We start from the raw sequence: 18,111 nt of genomic DNA, 5'->3' as shown, positions 1-18,111 counted from the left end.
CACATTTTCTTGCTTTTGCTTTCTTAAGACTGTGATAAAATGTAAAAGTCAAGCCCTACCAGTAATGTGTTTGCGTCTTTTGTGACATTTTTATATGAAGCCACCGATTACTCCTTCATTCCAAACCTCCATCATAACTTCCGATGCTGCGTTCAAATACCAGTCAATATAACACATAGGCTAAAATGTAGGACCACAGCAATTATTGCAGCCCTTAACCCTTGTGCCATCTTGTGGGGTCCAGATGACCCCACTCCCAACAAGGCACGTTAATGTTGGGAGTGGGGTCATCTGGACCCCACAAGATGGCACAAGGTTTAAAACAGCCACAATTAACAGCAAAATAACAGCTAACCACACGACTAGACGTTTCAATCGTTTTTAAACTACAGAACATCTATTTCATTTAATAAGTTAGACAAACATCACCTTGGATAAAACAAAACAAAAATGTGACAAGGTGTTATTTTTATAAAAACTAAGCAATAAATGCAGAAGCAGAGGGGAAAAGTAAATACACCCTGTTATTTTTTTTACTTGTTTTTCAATTTTACAAATCTAAGACAAACATCTTTTTCTCTCTTGTTTTTAAAGTGGTTTGAAGAGCATTGAAGTTTAATTTGATTCAAACTTTTGGGAGGAATTTGCAACTGACAACCCTTTATAAATCATAAACATTTCTCAGGTGATCTATATAGGTGTTCATACAGACCTCGCATTTTCTGCTGACCTTAACTGGATTTCACCTTTAGAGACAATCTGCCACTGTATTACTTCTTGTTTTTTATTAAACTTAAAAAAAGCAAAGAGCATAGTCCCGCTTCTGAGATCACTTTATTCTACAAAAACTCTCAGCAAACTTACACTGAAGAGGTCAAGCACAAACAGTTTTGAAAGGAAACCTTTTTAGAGCGTTAGAATGTTATTTTAACTAGTATTGCTACATGCTGTTGAGAAAATGACCGTTAGCATTGTCCCTACCTGATCGTACTAGCTGCCTGATCGCTGTCCCGCATGTATGAGAAGCATATACTTCCACTTGAAATATTTCAAGTGGAAATAGATGTGCAGAATTCAGAATGCAGTAGATGTGCAGCTCCTTCAGCGTCAGACTGAGACATCCTAAGTGTCTGAAGGAGCGACACCGCAGGTCATTTCTACCTTCTTCCATCAGACTTTACAACCTTAGCTGCTCCCAGTGAACCACGTCAAACATCATCGGCTCTGTCTTATCTACCCTGTGCAATAACCGATCACATGATCATCCTGTGCAAAATTTTGGAATGTATGTGTGTATATTGTGTATATAGGTGTTTATATTTTATATACTGCTCTCTGTTCCTGTACTGCTGCCGTAATAAGGAAATTTCCCCATCGTGGGACTAATAAAGGAATATCTTATCTTATCTTATCTTATTTCTGACACTTACAGGTTAGAGGATCTCTTGAGATGTAAATAATAATGAGAGGCACCTTCCAGCAGACCAGATGGGGTTCCTAACATCATCAGTCAGAAGCGGAAATTATACAGCTAAATCCAACCATAATCCTAACGCACAATCGTTCGAAGTTGTGTTTTGTAAAAGCTTAAAACAGGAACTAACTATTAGGGTCGCCAGTCAAAAAAACATATATTTTTTTTTTGGTAATATGGGGGGGACCTCTGGTTCCGCTCAAGGACTCCAGGTTTGTAAATAGTAGTCTGCAGCCAGGTTCTCTTGACTATAATAGGTACCGCTTAAATGTTTACAATAATGGAATTTCTTTTTTTTTATATTAACAAAAATGGGGAAAAAAGTTGCCAAGCCCAAGTGCAAATTTTGTCTTTTTCTTTATTTTGTTTTTGTTTCATTTAATTGCAGTTTACTTCCCAGTGTACAAGGATACCACCGTTTACCAATACTTTATTTACTCGGTTAACTCAGACACATTATTATCAGCTAATTTGACTGCAAACGTAGCAGAACTGTCAGAAAATGCTACAGGGAGCTAATCGGTAATTAAAATTGCTTAACTGTTGCAATCTTTAGCAACGAGAAAGTGACATAAGATTTGCGCATGCGGAATATCAATCTGGTTTCCACTACAGATCAAGTAGAGACAAGAATGTTAGATTCTGTTTACTCTAACATTTAGCAGCAACAGGTAGCTTATGTGCGTGGTGTTACTAAATTCTAACATTTTGATTCCTTTTTCCAACATCCGTGTGTCAATGTTTGTTTTTCGAATACAATTTTAAATTCATTTTGCAAATTGTGGAGAGGATCTGATTGGCACAGACTGTTCACTCGATTATCAGGTAGAAGTCTAAATAAGTATTTCATCCAGTTACGGTCAAAGAGAAGTAAGGCCAGATAAAATTAAAGTTAACAGACGTTCATGGTTTGGTTTCATTCTTTCATTCATTCCAAGGAGAGCCACTGCTGAAGTTAGAAGGCACACACAAAAGATCAACACAGTGAAAAACTGTGCTTGTATCATTCAGGGCAAAGCATGCATGAGCAAAACAAATGGATGCATCTATCCAGTCATGGCAGGAGATGTACATGTAGCCACTTTGACAGGACATACTCAGGACACAATGTGATGAATAACTGCATAAAAAGACACAGACAAGCTTAAAAAAGGAAAACATTTAGATTCCCTTGAATGGATCTCTTTCCATGTCTGTTCTTCTTATGTCATGTTCTCATATTTGCATAAACATTTGACAGAAAAATGAATGAAGACTAAAAAAAAAAAATATGTAAAAAAAAGTTTAATCCCAAATCCTCTATTGCTTATTTGGTCTTTCCCTGTTATAAAATACCAATCTCCTCATTTCTGTCTCTACCGTGCTTCTGTCTTACGTCATTGCATATTGATAGAGAAAGACTCAAATCCCCCCTGAATTTTTAAACTGATTGAAGTTGCTATTTTCTCTCTAGGTCCTGAAGCCTTTGCAGCTATAAACAGCAGAGGGAATCTCATCATGCATTTTTGATGTAACGAGGTATTTAACAGGAGCAGCTCTTAATCTGGACTATGGCTGACTGCCAGGAAATACATTAACGTTTGAAATCGCTTTAAACTGCCAAAGCAAAAAGAAAACACAGAAAAGGAGAAAACGAGTACAAAAACAGAATGACCTTTTTATTTTTTCACTTGCAAAACAGGTTTATATTGTGGGTTTACGGCAGGTCCTTCTGGGATCTGCACAATGAGTGCAGGGGGTTTAGGGTGCTCGGCAAATCTGTCATGAAAGTCGGAATCCCTCAAGCTCCAGAAGAGCTTTTTCTCTCTCAAAATTCAGTGGAATCAGTCAGTTTAAAAGCAGCAGAGAGCAAAAACCAGCTGAATCAGAGAGATTACATATAGAAGAGTTATTAAAAACTCATAATTTATGAAGTGACTCACTAATGTTTCTTCTCCTGATTTCAAGTAATAACCTCTTTGATTAGTTGGAGGACTGCAGGCGTACTTGGGGCAGCTGGGGCTTTTTCAAAAGATGCTCAATAAATAAAACTGAAAGTAAAACTATGATTGAATAAAACAAGATGTCAACAGGCTCTTTGGTATGAAGTCTGTGACAACATTTGACCAAAGGACAGTCAGCTATAGCTAGATACAAGTGTTTGAAGTGAAAATCTGTATAAAGCGCCTGCGCCGCACCTACTTCACCCTTACGTCTTGTATAAATGTCTGCTACAACCTGTCGCTCGCATAATACCCTTAGGAAAAAATATTCATGAACATTTTGGCTCTACAGGCGGTCAACACGCTTGATATTTCGTCTGGGCCGTCTGCATGCCCTGAACAAGTCTGCCCATTTTTTGCCGGCAGCTACCTGTGAAGGTCGTTGTGCCTTAGGTTTTTTTGAAACCCAAGCTGCACAACTGAAAGTTTCCACACTGTTGCTACATTTTTTTAGCATTTTTTGCTATGTAGTCCCAAATTTAAAGCATTGATTGATCATCATAAGCATTACATATTAATGGGAAAATGACTTTGCAATGCCTCATAAAACACTAAACTATGCTTGAGGGAGATATTGTCTCAGAGGCAAAAACCATAAGACTGCCCTTTGCAGGTGCAGTAGCACAATAGTGGCCAGTTGATCCACTTTGTTGGTGGTTTAATAGAAGGCAGTGTGCACGAAGCCACATGTAACTGCCCTCTGCTGCTTGAAATTTCTCATTTGTGGTTATTCTGTGCCTTTTCCTTGGAAATAAGATTGTATTCCTAAAATTATAAGATGTTCCCATTTGAGGCCAGGGTTCTGGCTCAACACTTTGTCTAACTGACTCCTTTCCCCTCCACCAGTTTCTCCACCCTCAGTACTTTGTGATACCTGCAGATTGATCCATGGGGTGGATTCCCAAGCCAGCGGGGGAAAACATGTCACTGCCTTTCAACGGACTTGTCCCACTGATGTTCCGGGGGGTTAGGTTTTCCCCACCAAACAGGCCTGAACTCTTCTGTGTATCCATAGCCGGACTCATCCCAGTCTGGCCGAGAGCGGCGCTCATACTGGTCTGGAATGGCGGCAGACCAGCGCCCATGGTTCCGCCTATTCCAGATTGAGAGAGGCCTGGAGGTTAGAATAGACAAGTTTGAGTTTATCATCAACAAAAATTAAGCATTTGCAATTGGGTTTGTTTTATTTGAGAGAGTAATATACACTTTTAGTCTTTTACATGTAAAGAATTACAAAATATTTGTCAAACAGTCACAGGATAAGAGGAAAAAGAAGAAAAAGTCTGAAAAGAACAGCTTAACAAACTGAACTTCAGTCTGACAAATATGTTCAATCATAAGTAGGGATGTCCTGATCAGGTTATTTTAAGTCGCGATCGAATATTTTTAGAAAATATAAAAAAAAAAATGAACATGTTTACTTAAAAAAAGTCCAATATTTTTATTTGAATACTCTTTTCGATCATATAACACCAAAATAGAGCACTTCTGTGGAGACGCTGGAACAATCAAGAAAAGAAGTGCAACCATCATGAAAAAATAGTTTACTATCAACTAGTATAAATAGGTGATAAGTAGTTACGTTAGAACATTTGATAACTGACGCTTTAGTATTTTAAGAAATATTAAACAACAAATTTGTGGACAATTTTTCCCAGAGATCACACTTTGTAGACGGTCCCTTGGCAGCCATCCCACTGTTTAATTCTCATTAAAACGAAAAAGAAAAAAAATAGATCTTTTTTCTTTCAAAATGCTTTATCAGTTGTTTGTGTTAAGACAAACCAATTAAGACACTTGTACCGGTAGGTAGTCTTAAACATTTATTAAAAGAGTTTTTGAGTCTATGAATATCTCGCTAACTTTACTTAACAGTTTTTTGTGCGCCTCCTGCTCAAACTAGAACCATCTTCTGCTGCGTTTTACGGCAATAAAATGTCAGGATATGTTCATGATTTGCAGACGTCTAGAATAATGTTTATTTGTAATATTAAACTAGAAAGATATACTGCAGATCATGGTAATGAGAACAAAAGATCATCAGATCAGGATGCAACATTCAATTTCAATAAAGTTTGAAACTCAGTGATCGGGCCTGATTTCTGATCATGTGCTCTGATGTTGGACGTCCCTAATCATAATCATTTTAGAACCAAAATTAATATCCCACATACATGAGACTACAGTAGCACAGAGGTGTAGAAAAAAGTAAAAAAGTTCTGTATTTTCAGCAGTAAAAATCCTACTTTTAACTACAAAATCTGAGGATTAAAAATTAAACCAAACATGCACATATTTGATGTACATGTATGATAATCTAGCACACTTTGCTGATTAAAATTATGTATTAAAGTGAAAATAGAATAGACCTAGAAATGAGTCTGGTACGCTGCTGTCCTTTGACTTGTTCAGGTTCCACTGACCTGTCATCCCACCCATCATAGGACCTGACAGACAGACAAAGAGGCAAGCAGAAACAGACAGAAGAACAGCCGGAAGCTTGATGACTGGCACTGGTGAATCCAGGAAAGAGCTGACAGGCAGTTTGAAAACCATAATAACCTTAATAAACACAAAGGATGCAAGCAACTAAAATCTACAAGATGTCCACAGATAATAGGTCATTTGAAATGACACATTTTAAGGTTATGGGACCCTTAGATCCACTAATTAATATTAATTTGTTTTTAATATTTTAGGTTTTTTCAGGTTTAAACCAATGACTTGGCAAGTTAAGCTCACACAAAGCTCCATTTGCCCAAAATATAAATAATAATCAATTATTGTGGCAAATCTGACATTGCAACACAATTGTAAATCCTTCCTTCTCTGGCTTGTCTTCCAGATGGGAACTACTATCGGATCTTTGTGACTAAATCGCTTTAAACTGCCAAAGCAATGACTAAATCTTCAAGAAAAACAATTGATGTGTTCTCTTTTATGTTTTTCATTGTTTTGTGCTGATGTTTTCTTTTCATTTGAACAGCCTTTGACCAAAATAATTTTTACTGACTTCTGTAATTTTAGAGGTAATCACCATGCCAACTCCTGTGGTGGAGATATAATTTATAAAAGTGCTTTAAAAAAATGTAAAAAGAAAATAAAATAAATTCTTGGAGCGATAAACACTCACCTGACAGGTAGTCAGAGCTGAAGGCCGGCTGTCCTGGTGGGTCCTGGCGACCAGAAGACATCATGGATGACATCATTCCAGGACCTAAAAAGGTTCAAGTGCCTTTTTCACTTCACTTGGCCATATAAGATGCATTTTTTATCTATAAACAGACACGTTTCTGAGCAGCGTTTGCATACATCAGCATCAGTCAAAGCTAAATCAGCTGACACATAAAGATAGTTGCTTGTTTTTAAGGATTTTCTTGCTTTATAAACTTGTGCAGACATGGAACACTGACAATACTTCTGTAATGTGCACACACATGACGTATGAAGCCTTTTTGTAAATTCTCTACTTAGTAAATCGGGTAGAAAACTGCAGACGAGTCTGTCATTCTGCCCTGTCAGCTGTCTGCAGGCACTACTTCCCCAAACCGTCCTCTTGGCACTGTAAATATGAGCGCTACGTCTTCTGACAGTGAGGAAAGCAGACAGAACGCATCACTGGAGGGGCTGTCACTATAGTTACTTCAAAAAGAAGGTTAAGAGCATGCGTGGTTTCCTTAGCAACACTGGCTTGTCTGTGTCTCGGAGGATCGGGACATGTGGGCCACCCGTGGAGGCACACGTACCAAGATGATTCTAAACTGCTTCACACAAACATGCGCACAGCAAACACATGCTACAAGTAATCAAATAACATTGGGCTAAGAGTGTGTCTGTGTGTGTCTGTGTGGGGGGGTCATTTAAGAGCTGCAATAATCCATTTATAATAAATAATTTTATAATAATAGAAGGCACTGAACGATGACACACCTTTTCGCGGTTTTACTACACCCAGCCATCAGGTTTGTTTGGAGTTGAACAAAAACATTTGACCAACTTGTTAAATTCAAAATTTAGGATTAAATAAAAAGTGAGGTCATGGGAAATGCTTTTAAATAGATGTTTTTGTACCTCCAAGAATTTTTTGCAATGGAATGACGTTTAGTGCCTGTTGGCTTAGCTGCAATAGACTTTTTATAAGCATAAATCAAATATTAAAACATGTATTTTGAAAATAAAAATGGTATACAGTAAAAGAAACCAAAACAATTATTACAGAACTATTTTCCTAAATATTTTACCAAACTACTGTTTACTTTCTCTTGATTAAAGAATAAAAATGAGCAGAAGCAATTTAAAGAAAATGTGTTATGAATTTAATAAGCGGTTTTAGAATCTCCATTTTCCCGAGCAAGCAAGCTCCTACTTTATGTCAGGGCTAATTGTGTTAGTTGAACCTTGTTATAAAACTTAAACTGCCCACCCACTTATTAACTATGGGAATTTTAGCCAAGACATTAGCCAACCAGGTGAATTGCAGGTAAGAGGAGGGAAGACTTGCAATACAGCCTTTATCTTGTATGTAAGACACTTTTAATAATCCTCATTCATTCTGTAGGGACTCCTAGCATGTCTGCTACAGCATACGTACATGACTATAAGCTCATTGGTTTAAATTGTAAGTGCTGTAAATTTGGCTTTGAGATGCAATCTACAGGAGACTCATTTTGCAGGTAAATCCCATGGCTTACAGTCAGAAGCTTCTCTCTGAAGTGTCAATAGAAACAGTGAGGAGATGTAATATCTCACTTCAATAGTCATTTTTAAAATGTACACAGAGGCTTCAAAGCAAGCGTTTGAAAATGTGTATCTGTCCATGGTCCTGAAAAATCAGAGCTCAAAATGCCAGCTGAAAAGCAATAAACCTTTTGTGATCTTGCAGTTAAACCCACAAACTGCAAGATTGGATTCTGTGTTAAAGAGAAATCTTTAATCTCAAAAAAAACCCCAGCTATGTATTAATTAAATTCTTAGAGATAGAAGTTCAATATTTTTGATCAATCAAATAATACACCATGAATAATTATAATTTGAATTTAGACTTTGTGAGAATGAGCTGGTCACAGCTAGATGATTCTTTTTATTTTTTGTATTAGGCAAATGGTGCACACAAACACAAGAAGCAAATCTGCAAACTGCAGAGTCATCCCTCGACTGAACACGACCTTTTTTTCTGTCTGCTTCTCCTGTGTTGATCACTCTTCAGCCAGCCTGTCTCTCCTTCTGTGTTTTTCATATTCCCCTGGTGCTTTCATGCTTTTTACTTCACAACTTTCTGTCTTGCTTTCTCTGTGTCTGTATTATGTAAGAGGGTTAGGTACTGTTCAAGGTTAAAGTGACTCTGTCCTTCTGCTTTGCACACACTAATGCATATTTAAGTAAATGGAAAAAAAAAACATGCAACTGCATTAGATTCCCAAGATTTTGGTAAAATAAAACATCCCACAGCAAAAACACAAAGGACCAGCAGATAACAATTTACCCTGCAAATTATGTTTTACAAATTTGTGTCATTTAAATTTTTTTCCAAGAAGATACATTTTAATGTTTATTGGCCCTTTCATGCTTAGCCAAAAGCAGCTTTTTTTCTCAGACATTCAAATGTGTGAAAGCACATAAATGTAGAATTATATATCATTTTTAGATTTTTTTTTAAACTAACATTAAACAAAGCATATCCTTGGACATAACAAGGCACAAATTGTGAATAAAAGTCCTTAAAAAACAAGTTCCAGAATCAAAGCTGAACAATTGTCCTGGTAATTTAAGTGCACACCAGATTTTACGTCATGAATCATATAAGCTAAATTGCACACCTCAAGACAGCCACATTATTTTTGTTTTATTATTTTAGGACATTGGCCAACCAAACTTGTGGAAAATATTCAAATGACACTCCCTTACTATTGTGTGTTATTAGTCGTGAGGCTTTGGAGCTCACTGAGACACAACCATATCCAACTGGATCAAGTAGTCAGGATTTAAGAACTGCAAGCCATTTTATTAACAAGCATCTAACATTTCCAACATCTAACCTCTGTCTCTCTGCCTCTCAGACATTTCCACCCAGACATAGTCTCACACACAGGCCATGGTTGTGCAGACAAGACCAGAACCTAGACAGTCCTGCGGGCAGCAGCCAGCATCAGCCAGAAAGTCTTTTTTTTTTTTTTACATTAATATAAGGTTATTTCTGCATCACTGGACTGGAAGCCCCACCAAGCTCAATGCTGCAGGAAAAATGTCTAAATATTCTTTTAGCAAAAAACCACCCCTCCTTGCAAAGTTTTGGGAACATATAGTCTGATGGGTTTCCCACAGTTGTGATTACATCATCCTTAAGGATTTATTGAGTTCACTGGCTGATATTATGTAAAACAGTCCTTTTATTTCTTCCCAGTTAAACTTAAGGGCTTCTGAAATCCATTCTGATTGTGTCTTTAGTATTTTACAAACCGGTATCCACTGGAATTAAAGCTTCACTCACTATGAAATCTGAAAAACAACTGTAGGTATGGGTTAAACCATTAAGCTACAGACACACTGAGCATGTACGCATGTAAGGGACAGCGCTTTTGGCATATGGTGTTCACACTGGACTGTCGCTACCAGATACTAGATCATGTCCGCCACCCACAGTAGGGAGAAGCTTGGAGAGAAATGTCAAAGCGGTGGAAATCTTGTGAATCTTTCTCCAGGCTTTTTCTTTCACAGCAATTAATAATTGCGGTAATAAACCGCAATTATTAATTTCTTCTTCATGGTTAATTTTTAAACGGTTGGCACTTTGGTGAATTAAAAGCGACGTCATCCATATGTCACTACCAAATCCAAGTCCAAAGCTTGGTTTAACTTTCAATGTCCGTTCAGTGTCCACGCATTTTGTATATAGAGCCCAAAAACAGTTGTTGAAACTTGTGTGGCTAAGCGTGAACATAAGAGGTTTGAACGCAGACACCCGAAACCCACATTTACATTGTCAGAAGTAAGAGCTCTGTTTCCCCCTCTGGTCACCAGTGGGAACCATCCCAAGAGTTCTAATCACACTACATCGCCCAGCAATCCCGGCGCACACTTCCTGGATGCTGCACACCTGCCTCTCATTCATTCATCAACCACAGCTTACTTGACCACTGGACTGAGCCTCACTTAGTGCAAAGTGTTGTTTGTGCCACTTTGCTTTCCTTACTGAGTGTTACATTTGGACTGTTTGCCTGCCGCCTGCCCCAAATTTTTCCTGGATCCTGACTACTCCTGTTTAAATAATGCATTAAAAAAGCTCTGAGCTCCATAAAATAAAGCAGAGATAACCAAAAACTGGTAGCCTGCATCAAGGAACTTCAAATACATCATGTTTTATGGTACATTTTGCTGAGTAAAAACTTGTGTGAGAGAGAGAGACATTTATTTTGGTTATGTTAAACACACAAACTTAAAGCATCAACATAAATGTTGACACTGAACAATGTCAACATAAACATTGAACAAAATTAACAGAAAAAGGTGTCGGGTGAAGCAAAGGCTTATTTCCCCGACTCTGATTACAAACATCACATCTACCTACAAATTGATAGAACCTTAGAAAAAATCAATGCAATCCTTACAAATCAGCATTGAATGCCACCTAAATGCTAAGTTGCTATAAAATAATAATATAGAAGCTAAACACCAAATTAGTTTTGAAAAAACTGTAGAAAAGTGGAACAGCAAAATAATGACACAATATATATTATAAAAACAGCTACATGCTAAATAAGTCCATCAAAATGTAGAGGCATGTGTAAGCTGGAATTAGCTTAAGAATATTATGATAAAAATTAAATGCTATATAAGTTTTGAATAACTGTAGAAATGTGGACCAGCTAAATAACGTGGCACAATGCTAATCCAACAGCTAAATGCTTAGTTGGTCAAACAAATTGTAGAAAAGTCAATAACAGAGTTATGTTAAAGTTAAGTGGTAAATTAGCCGAGCTAGAAAAATGTAAAAACTAGCCAAATAATGCAACACTTGATAAACACAGGATGTAGCGGGAAAATGCTAAAATTAAAATATAAGGTAAATGATAAATTAAATTAGATTCATCTCTCTTTTGGAGTCACAAAAAGCCCTAAACATTTAGCTTTATTTGATTTTACTATATGCAAAAAGTAAGCAAACATGAGCATACCTTTAGGAATCCAAATAATAAAAATCTAACATTTTTTCTAGCTTCATCATTCCCCAATGTGCTTGCCAGCCCACCAGTAACAATGTGAGGTTGGTGTCTTCCTCAAATGGCACAAAAGCTGGCAAAGCTGAAAACAAAACTGAAATCTTCTAAGCAGATGTCTACCTCAGCACTACAGCCCCCCCATGATAATATTTTCTACTGACAGTGACAAGTAAAGGGTGTGTGTTTACATGTGGGAAGGCCTCAAAAGCACCTCTACTGTAAGAGAAATTCCACAGACACACTAAAGTATGACTTGCCATAGCAGAGAGGTCTTCTCTACCATCATCACCCTCACACACAAACACACAAAGGCGTACGCACACGCGCTCACACACACACAAGCAGGACTGTGTCATCATCCTTCAGCCAGCACAGCTCTATCCTCAAACTGACAGTAACACAAACAGACTGCTGAAACTTCACTCCTGATGCACTGCTCCACACAGTAAGCTTCACTGCAGCACACAGAGCAGCAATGTTAAAGCAAGGTCACAGGAGGTTTGTGAAAGGGTTTAACTAAGCAAATAGATCACAAAAACATTCTCTCTGCCTGTTGGCCTAAATGATTTTCTCTGCACTGCTTTATCATAAACTGCTGTTTTATCATCTGTTTCCCAGCAGCTTCTGTCACACTTAAGAGCTACTGCTTTTACACATGAACAAAAATGTGAGGGTTTGTTTTAGAATGATATGAAGTGTTTTTTTTAGCTTAATGGTTGTTGCAACCTTGGCTGGATTTGTTTTACTAAACCCTGAGCTTTCACAAAATGATCAAACAGGTGAGATAAACCAGAATAAGAGTTGTTGGAACACAGCAAGTGTTCTGGAGCTAAAGATTCAAAGATCACCTTTCTATCAAAAGAACACCTCCTCATTGATATCAAACGATATCAATGATGAAGTTTCCACAAACTGATCCAGAGTATAGTTGTTACAGGTGTTAAATCTAACTACAAACATAAAGGAAAATGTAGAAACTAAATGTTTATTGTTCTATATGCTTTACATTGGAGTGACGGAAGACTTTCTAGCTAGTGTAATACGGAAACTAGCAGTTATTTATTGAAAAAACCTGACTATGGTTACTTTGGTTAGGTGATGGCTCACCTTCCAGGTGATGGCTCGCCTTCCAGGCTCCACCCCAATAAATCATATTGTATCTGTGTCTGCTTATACATACACAGATACAGTGGTTGCCATGTTTTTACAAGTTACTGCTTGTCTACATCACCATGATGCCGTTTTTATGGTGTTTAAATTTGTTGCCACATTGTTTGATCGACAAATTAAATGTGTGAGATGTCCTCGTGTTGGGGATTTTGGGCATCATCTGTCAGATTTTGGTTTGTCAAGCAACTTCTGGAATGTCTTGGATGCCTACATTTCCTGTAGACATCCACATTCATCCACAGACCCAATAAAAATCTTTGTCGTTATGTTTGAAAACTAAATAACAGTCTGAACTGTCTCATCTTCTCAGGTTTTGTCTGAACGTTAGGATCGGTGATCAAAGCAGGATGTTCTCTGTCATGTTTTACGCTCACAACACAACCATAATAGTCTTGGGTCCATGCAATGGTGACGTCCAAACCAGTTATTTTGTGCACAAGAATGCCACCTGAGCAACCAAACAATCTGTACTTTGGGGTTAACTAGGCCCTGGCACAGAACAAATGGTGTGCTGTGAGTAGGCTCATAAACAAAGTGGTAAAACATGCACATATAGTAGCACTACGGATCAACAACGGTGCCAAATTCTGGCCTTATGGGGCTTCTCGTACAAATAGTTCTGAGAGATGAAAATAAGGCTGCTTGTTGTTTATGTTTGTGTGTGTGTGTGTGTGTGTGTGTGTGTGTGTGTGTGTGTGTGTGTGTGTGTGTGTGTGTGTGTGTATGGGATGGAAAAATTGGCGATGCAGTACTGTCTCCAGGCTGACACAGAGAGACAATGAAGGACGTGATGGAGACTGAAGGGAGGAGTGAAACACAGAACAAAGACTGTTATAAAAACAAGAATATGGAGGGAATCAGGAAAAAGGGGAAGTGGGGAAGAAAAATTAAAAAGACCTGCAAAAAATGATGAAATAAACTCTCACTCTTTATTTTATATGCGTCTACATGTTGCCTATATTTAATGTCAGAACAATAATAACTGGATTTTGTTTGATGTTTGTAGAAAAAGTCTTCTAAAAATTTAGAGAAGATAAAAGCTTTGTTTCTTGAACCAAAAGTTTAAATTCTTTTTCTAAATCTTGTCTGAGGCTTCAAATAAAGAATTAAGTATATACATGCCAAACCTCTGAAATCTGATCCTGTCACTGGTTGATCAGTTCCAAAAAACACATTTTAAAATTTGTAATCCTGGTGGACCAGAATCCACTTGAGTCTGCTTAAGGACATAAAACTGCTCTTTCTTCGCAATCTAAGATGTGATTGTAAAGTACATAAAATAAGGGAAACCCAACCAGGTCATGACTGAAGTCAATCAAATTCCAATGAATGAAGACAAGGAAGAAAGGTGTGGAGTACAGCTCCCTAAATCTAACATCCTACTCCTTCAGTGGAACCAAAGGGATGGGGTGCGTTAAATGACCTGTATTATATATTACATTGTTATCATTCCACTTTTTCAGCACCTAATCATCAGTCTCCCAACTGCTTTCACACACCATTTGTGCCATTTTACATTACTCCAACTGCCTTTGGACAAATGAGAATTAACTGTCCCCAGCCATCTTTAAAACTAAATGGTGTCATTTTGTGAGTGGTCTTGGTTTTGGCAAAGGTGGAAACGTTCCCTAAAGCGAGAAAGGAGGCTTCCTTGAAGACTTTGTTACAACAGGGGTGAGTTCGGTTGCAACATGCAATCATCCAACCAGTGTGCAAAAATGACATAAAACACATCTAAGCATCCGTGATGGAATATCTGGCAAGTCTGGGATCAGCGGGTACTATAGCTGTTGTATATTTTCATACTAATATTTATGTTGGTTTTTGAAGAAGAAAAAAAGAAAAAAGAAATCAGAAATATTTGCTTCAGTATAATGTAAAAATGTTTCTTTTATTAATAAATGTATGGTTGCTTCAGAGAAAGCAGATCTTAGCTGTTTGTCCACATATAAAAACTCTCTCTTTAAAAAAGAGTCTCTCTTTAAACACTCAGAAGAGTCAAAATTGAGGCCATTGTCACTCAAATGATTAAAATTCAACCACAGTAATGCTGAACTGTGTAGACAACTGATTTTGAGCATGCCCGTCAGCCAGCGCACTGTCAGGTCCTTCCTAAGAGGTGGAGAGCTAAACAGTGCGAAGCATCAAAGTAGGAAATGATCAGAGCTCCACTCAACATCTTCTCAGTGTGCTTAAGGCAGCTTACCACTCTTGGTGTCCTTTCCATCCAGCAAGGGCCTGTAGTCACTCTTGGAGACTTTCTCTCCCACCTTATCATCAAAGCTCTCTTTCTCCAGAGAGGCCACAAAGTCTCGTTTCAGCAGGGCTTCAGCTGGGGCTCCACCTCCTCCCCCACCCAGAGCATCTCGCAGACTAAGGTCCATAGTCCTATCGCTGAAAACAAAAAAGGACAGCAATGTCTTTAACATACATTCTTAGTTCTTAGAACTAAGTTATAGTATCTGACAAGCCAGTGGACTCAGGTGAGATGAACTTACATAACATTCCCACAATTTTTCTGATACAAACCGCACAAACATACAAAAAGATCTCTCGATTTCCACATGGCAATTTTTTTTTTTTTAGAGAGGATGTAATATTCTTCTCATTTATTTACATATTTACTGTGGCTATTTTCATTTTAACAACAATTTAGGCAAAAAATTTTCAACTTTACTTTTGCTGAATGTCTGAATCCAACTTTTCAATTATCCAGTATACCGGTAGTTACATTTTTGGTTTTGTTAACCTATTATGCATTTTTGTTTGTGTATTTTCTGTCCCACTGACAGACCAAGCTTGTGTTTATTGTTTGCCTTCGACTTTTATAAATGGGTTGAGACCCCCCAAGATGATTAGTTTAGTTTGTTTTGGTTGTTGTTGTTTTTGATTCATTCATTCATTCATCCATTCATTCATCTTCTGCTGTTTTGTCCCTTTGGGGTCACGGAGCTGTCGGAGCCTATCCTGGCCACTTGTGGACACCCTGGACAGGTCGCCAGTATGTCGCAGGGCCACAATCACACACACACATTCACTCTCACATTCACACCTATGGACAATTTAGATCAACCAATCAACCTATGAAGCATGTTTTTGGACAGTAGTAGGAAGCCAGAGACCCCGGAGAAAACCCACGCATGCACGGGGAGAACATGCAAACTCCACACAGAAAGGTCCCCCATTGAAATTCTGTTTCAGGTCCCCCAGCTGGGACTTCTCGCTGTGAGGTAAGAGCGCTAACCACTGCGCCACCGCGCAACCCTTTTTTAATTTTTTTTTTTGTAAATTGTGTTTGTTTAAAACTTCCTAATTTATAAATATATTTTTGTTAGTTCTCTTGTTAAAATCAGCATTTAGCCAATCCCCTACACATTTTAAAGTAATATGAGTAGAAAAAAATGCTGTAATATTTATTTACCTTAAATTATATATAAAACCCTAATTCTCCACAATATTTTCAGTTAGTTACAGATGTTTCTTAAAACCCTTTTGTAGTTCAAAAATCTGTGGAGCTTTTAATCTCTGTCCATGGGCTTTTCCCAAAGTTTTTCCACTTTAACTCAACATTGTTTAACTTTCTGTGATTTTTCTAGCAGCTGCATTATGCATTTGTCCCCCAAGTATCAAAAATGTGCTGTATCTGCTTATTATTCCAGGTTTATCCACAGCTCATGGACTTCCACAGATCCTAGTTTTCTTGATGCCCAGCTATGGTAGCTTGTTGTCCCAAAAAAGTGCATTGTTTGATTGGGTCTTGTTCATAGTCATGTCATAAGTGTATCATACCAAGTTAGTTTGGAAGCGTTATGGGTTTGGCGTTTTGGTCTGCTTATTTGAACAAGTGAACCGTCACCTTAACGTGGTGGGGGAGTTTGAGACCTCGAGTGCGCTAAGCTGTCTGGGGCTTAAGCCCCTGGTAGGGTCTCCCATGGCAGACAGGTCCTGGGTGACGAGCCAGACAAAGAGCGGTTCAGAACCCCGTGATGAAAGGAAACAACACCCGATTACGTCACCCGGATTGGCGTCACCGGGGCCCCACTCTGGAGCCAGGACCGGGGTTGGGACTCGCAGGCGAGTGCCAGGTGACCACGGGCGGGCACAGCCCCACGGAGCGACGTGGGACCACTCTCCCATGGGCCCACCACCCGTAGGAGACCTCAAAAGGGGCCGGTGCAATGTGGTTTGGGTGGTAGTCGAGGGCGGGTGCCTCGGCGGCCAAAACTCCGGTCATGGAACATGGCTATTGGAACATGGAACGTCACCTATCTGGGAGGGAAGGAGCCTGAGCTGGTGCAAGAAGTTGAGAGATACCGTCTAGATATAGTCGGGCTCCTCCACACATAGCCTGGGCTCTGAAACTCAGTCCTTAGAGAGGGGTTGGACTCTCTACCACTCTGGAGTTGCTCAAGGTGAGAGGCGGCGGGCTGGTGTGGGCTTACTCAGCCACCAAGTGTTGGAGTTCACTCCGGTGGACGAGAGGGTCATGTCCCTCCGCCTCTGGGTGGGGGACAGGTCCCTTACTGTGGTTTCGGCTTGAGGGCCGAACAGCAGTTTGGAGTACCAGACCTTCTTGGTGTCTCTCGAAGGGGTACTGGAAAGTGCCCCAACGGGAGACTCCATTGTCCTTCTGGGGGACTTCAATGCCCACGAGGGCAATGACAGTGGCACCTGGAGGGGCGTGTTTGGTAGGAATGCCCCCCCCCGATCTGAACCCGAGTGGTGTTTTATTATTGGACTTCTGTGCTCGTCATAGTTTGTCCATAACAAACACCATTTTCGAGCACAAGAGTGTCCATCAATACACCGGGCATCAGGACACCCTGGGCTGGATGTCAATGATCGACTTTGTAGTTGTTTCAGGTGACCTTCGGCCCTGTGTCTTTGACACTCGGGTGAAGAGAGGGGCAGAGCTGTCCACCGATCACTAACTGGTGGTGTGTTGGATTCGCTGGCAGGGAAGGAGGCCGGAAAGACTTGGAAGACCCAAACATACTGTGAGGGTCTGCTGGGAATGTCTGGCTGAGCCCTCCGTTAGGGAAGTCTTTAACTCCCACATCTGGGAGAACTTCAAACAGGTACCAAGGGAGGTTGGAGACATTGAGTCCTGGGAGGGGTTCGGTGAGGCCATGGAGAAGGACTATCGGTTGGCCTCCAAAAATTCTGGCAGACCATCCGGCGCCTCAGGAGGGGAAAGCAGTTCTCCTCACAGGCACCGTTTTCAGTGCAGGTGGGGGGCTGTTGACTTCGAATGGGGACATTGTCGGCC

At 39.3% G+C, this 18,111-nt stretch overlaps 1 protein-coding gene across 4 annotated transcripts in view; it reads right to left on the bottom strand.

Annotated features, from left to right (window-relative positions):
• Nucleotides 1-18,111, bottom strand: part of LOC101163609 (microtubule-associated protein 4) — an 85,642-nt gene that overhangs the window by 51,672 nt on the left and 15,859 nt on the right. For 3 of the 4 annotated variants that reach the window (XM_023964769.1, XM_023964766.1, XM_023964768.1), the window contains exons 2-5: nucleotides 15,049-15,236; nucleotides 6,590-6,673; nucleotides 5,826-5,903; nucleotides 4,331-4,570 (exon numbers count right to left, since the gene is read on the bottom strand). In XM_023964769.1, coding sequence (XP_023820537.1) covers nucleotides 4,331-4,570; nucleotides 5,826-5,903; nucleotides 6,590-6,673; nucleotides 15,049-15,226 — 580 coding nt within the window. In that variant the 5' untranslated portion in view covers nucleotides 15,227-15,236. The remainder of the gene's footprint in view (nucleotides 1-4,330; nucleotides 4,571-5,825; nucleotides 5,904-6,589; nucleotides 6,674-15,048; nucleotides 15,237-18,111) is intronic. The other variant, XM_023964767.1, reaches the window with a different exon arrangement.

Source organism: Oryzias latipes, chromosome 17, assembly GCF_002234675.1.
Source record: "Oryzias latipes chromosome 17, ASM223467v1".
NCBI lineage: Eukaryota > Metazoa > Chordata > Actinopteri > Beloniformes > Adrianichthyidae > Oryzias > Oryzias latipes.
Note: the sequence above shows the minus strand (reverse complement) of the source record. Positions and strands in the feature narration are given on the sequence as shown.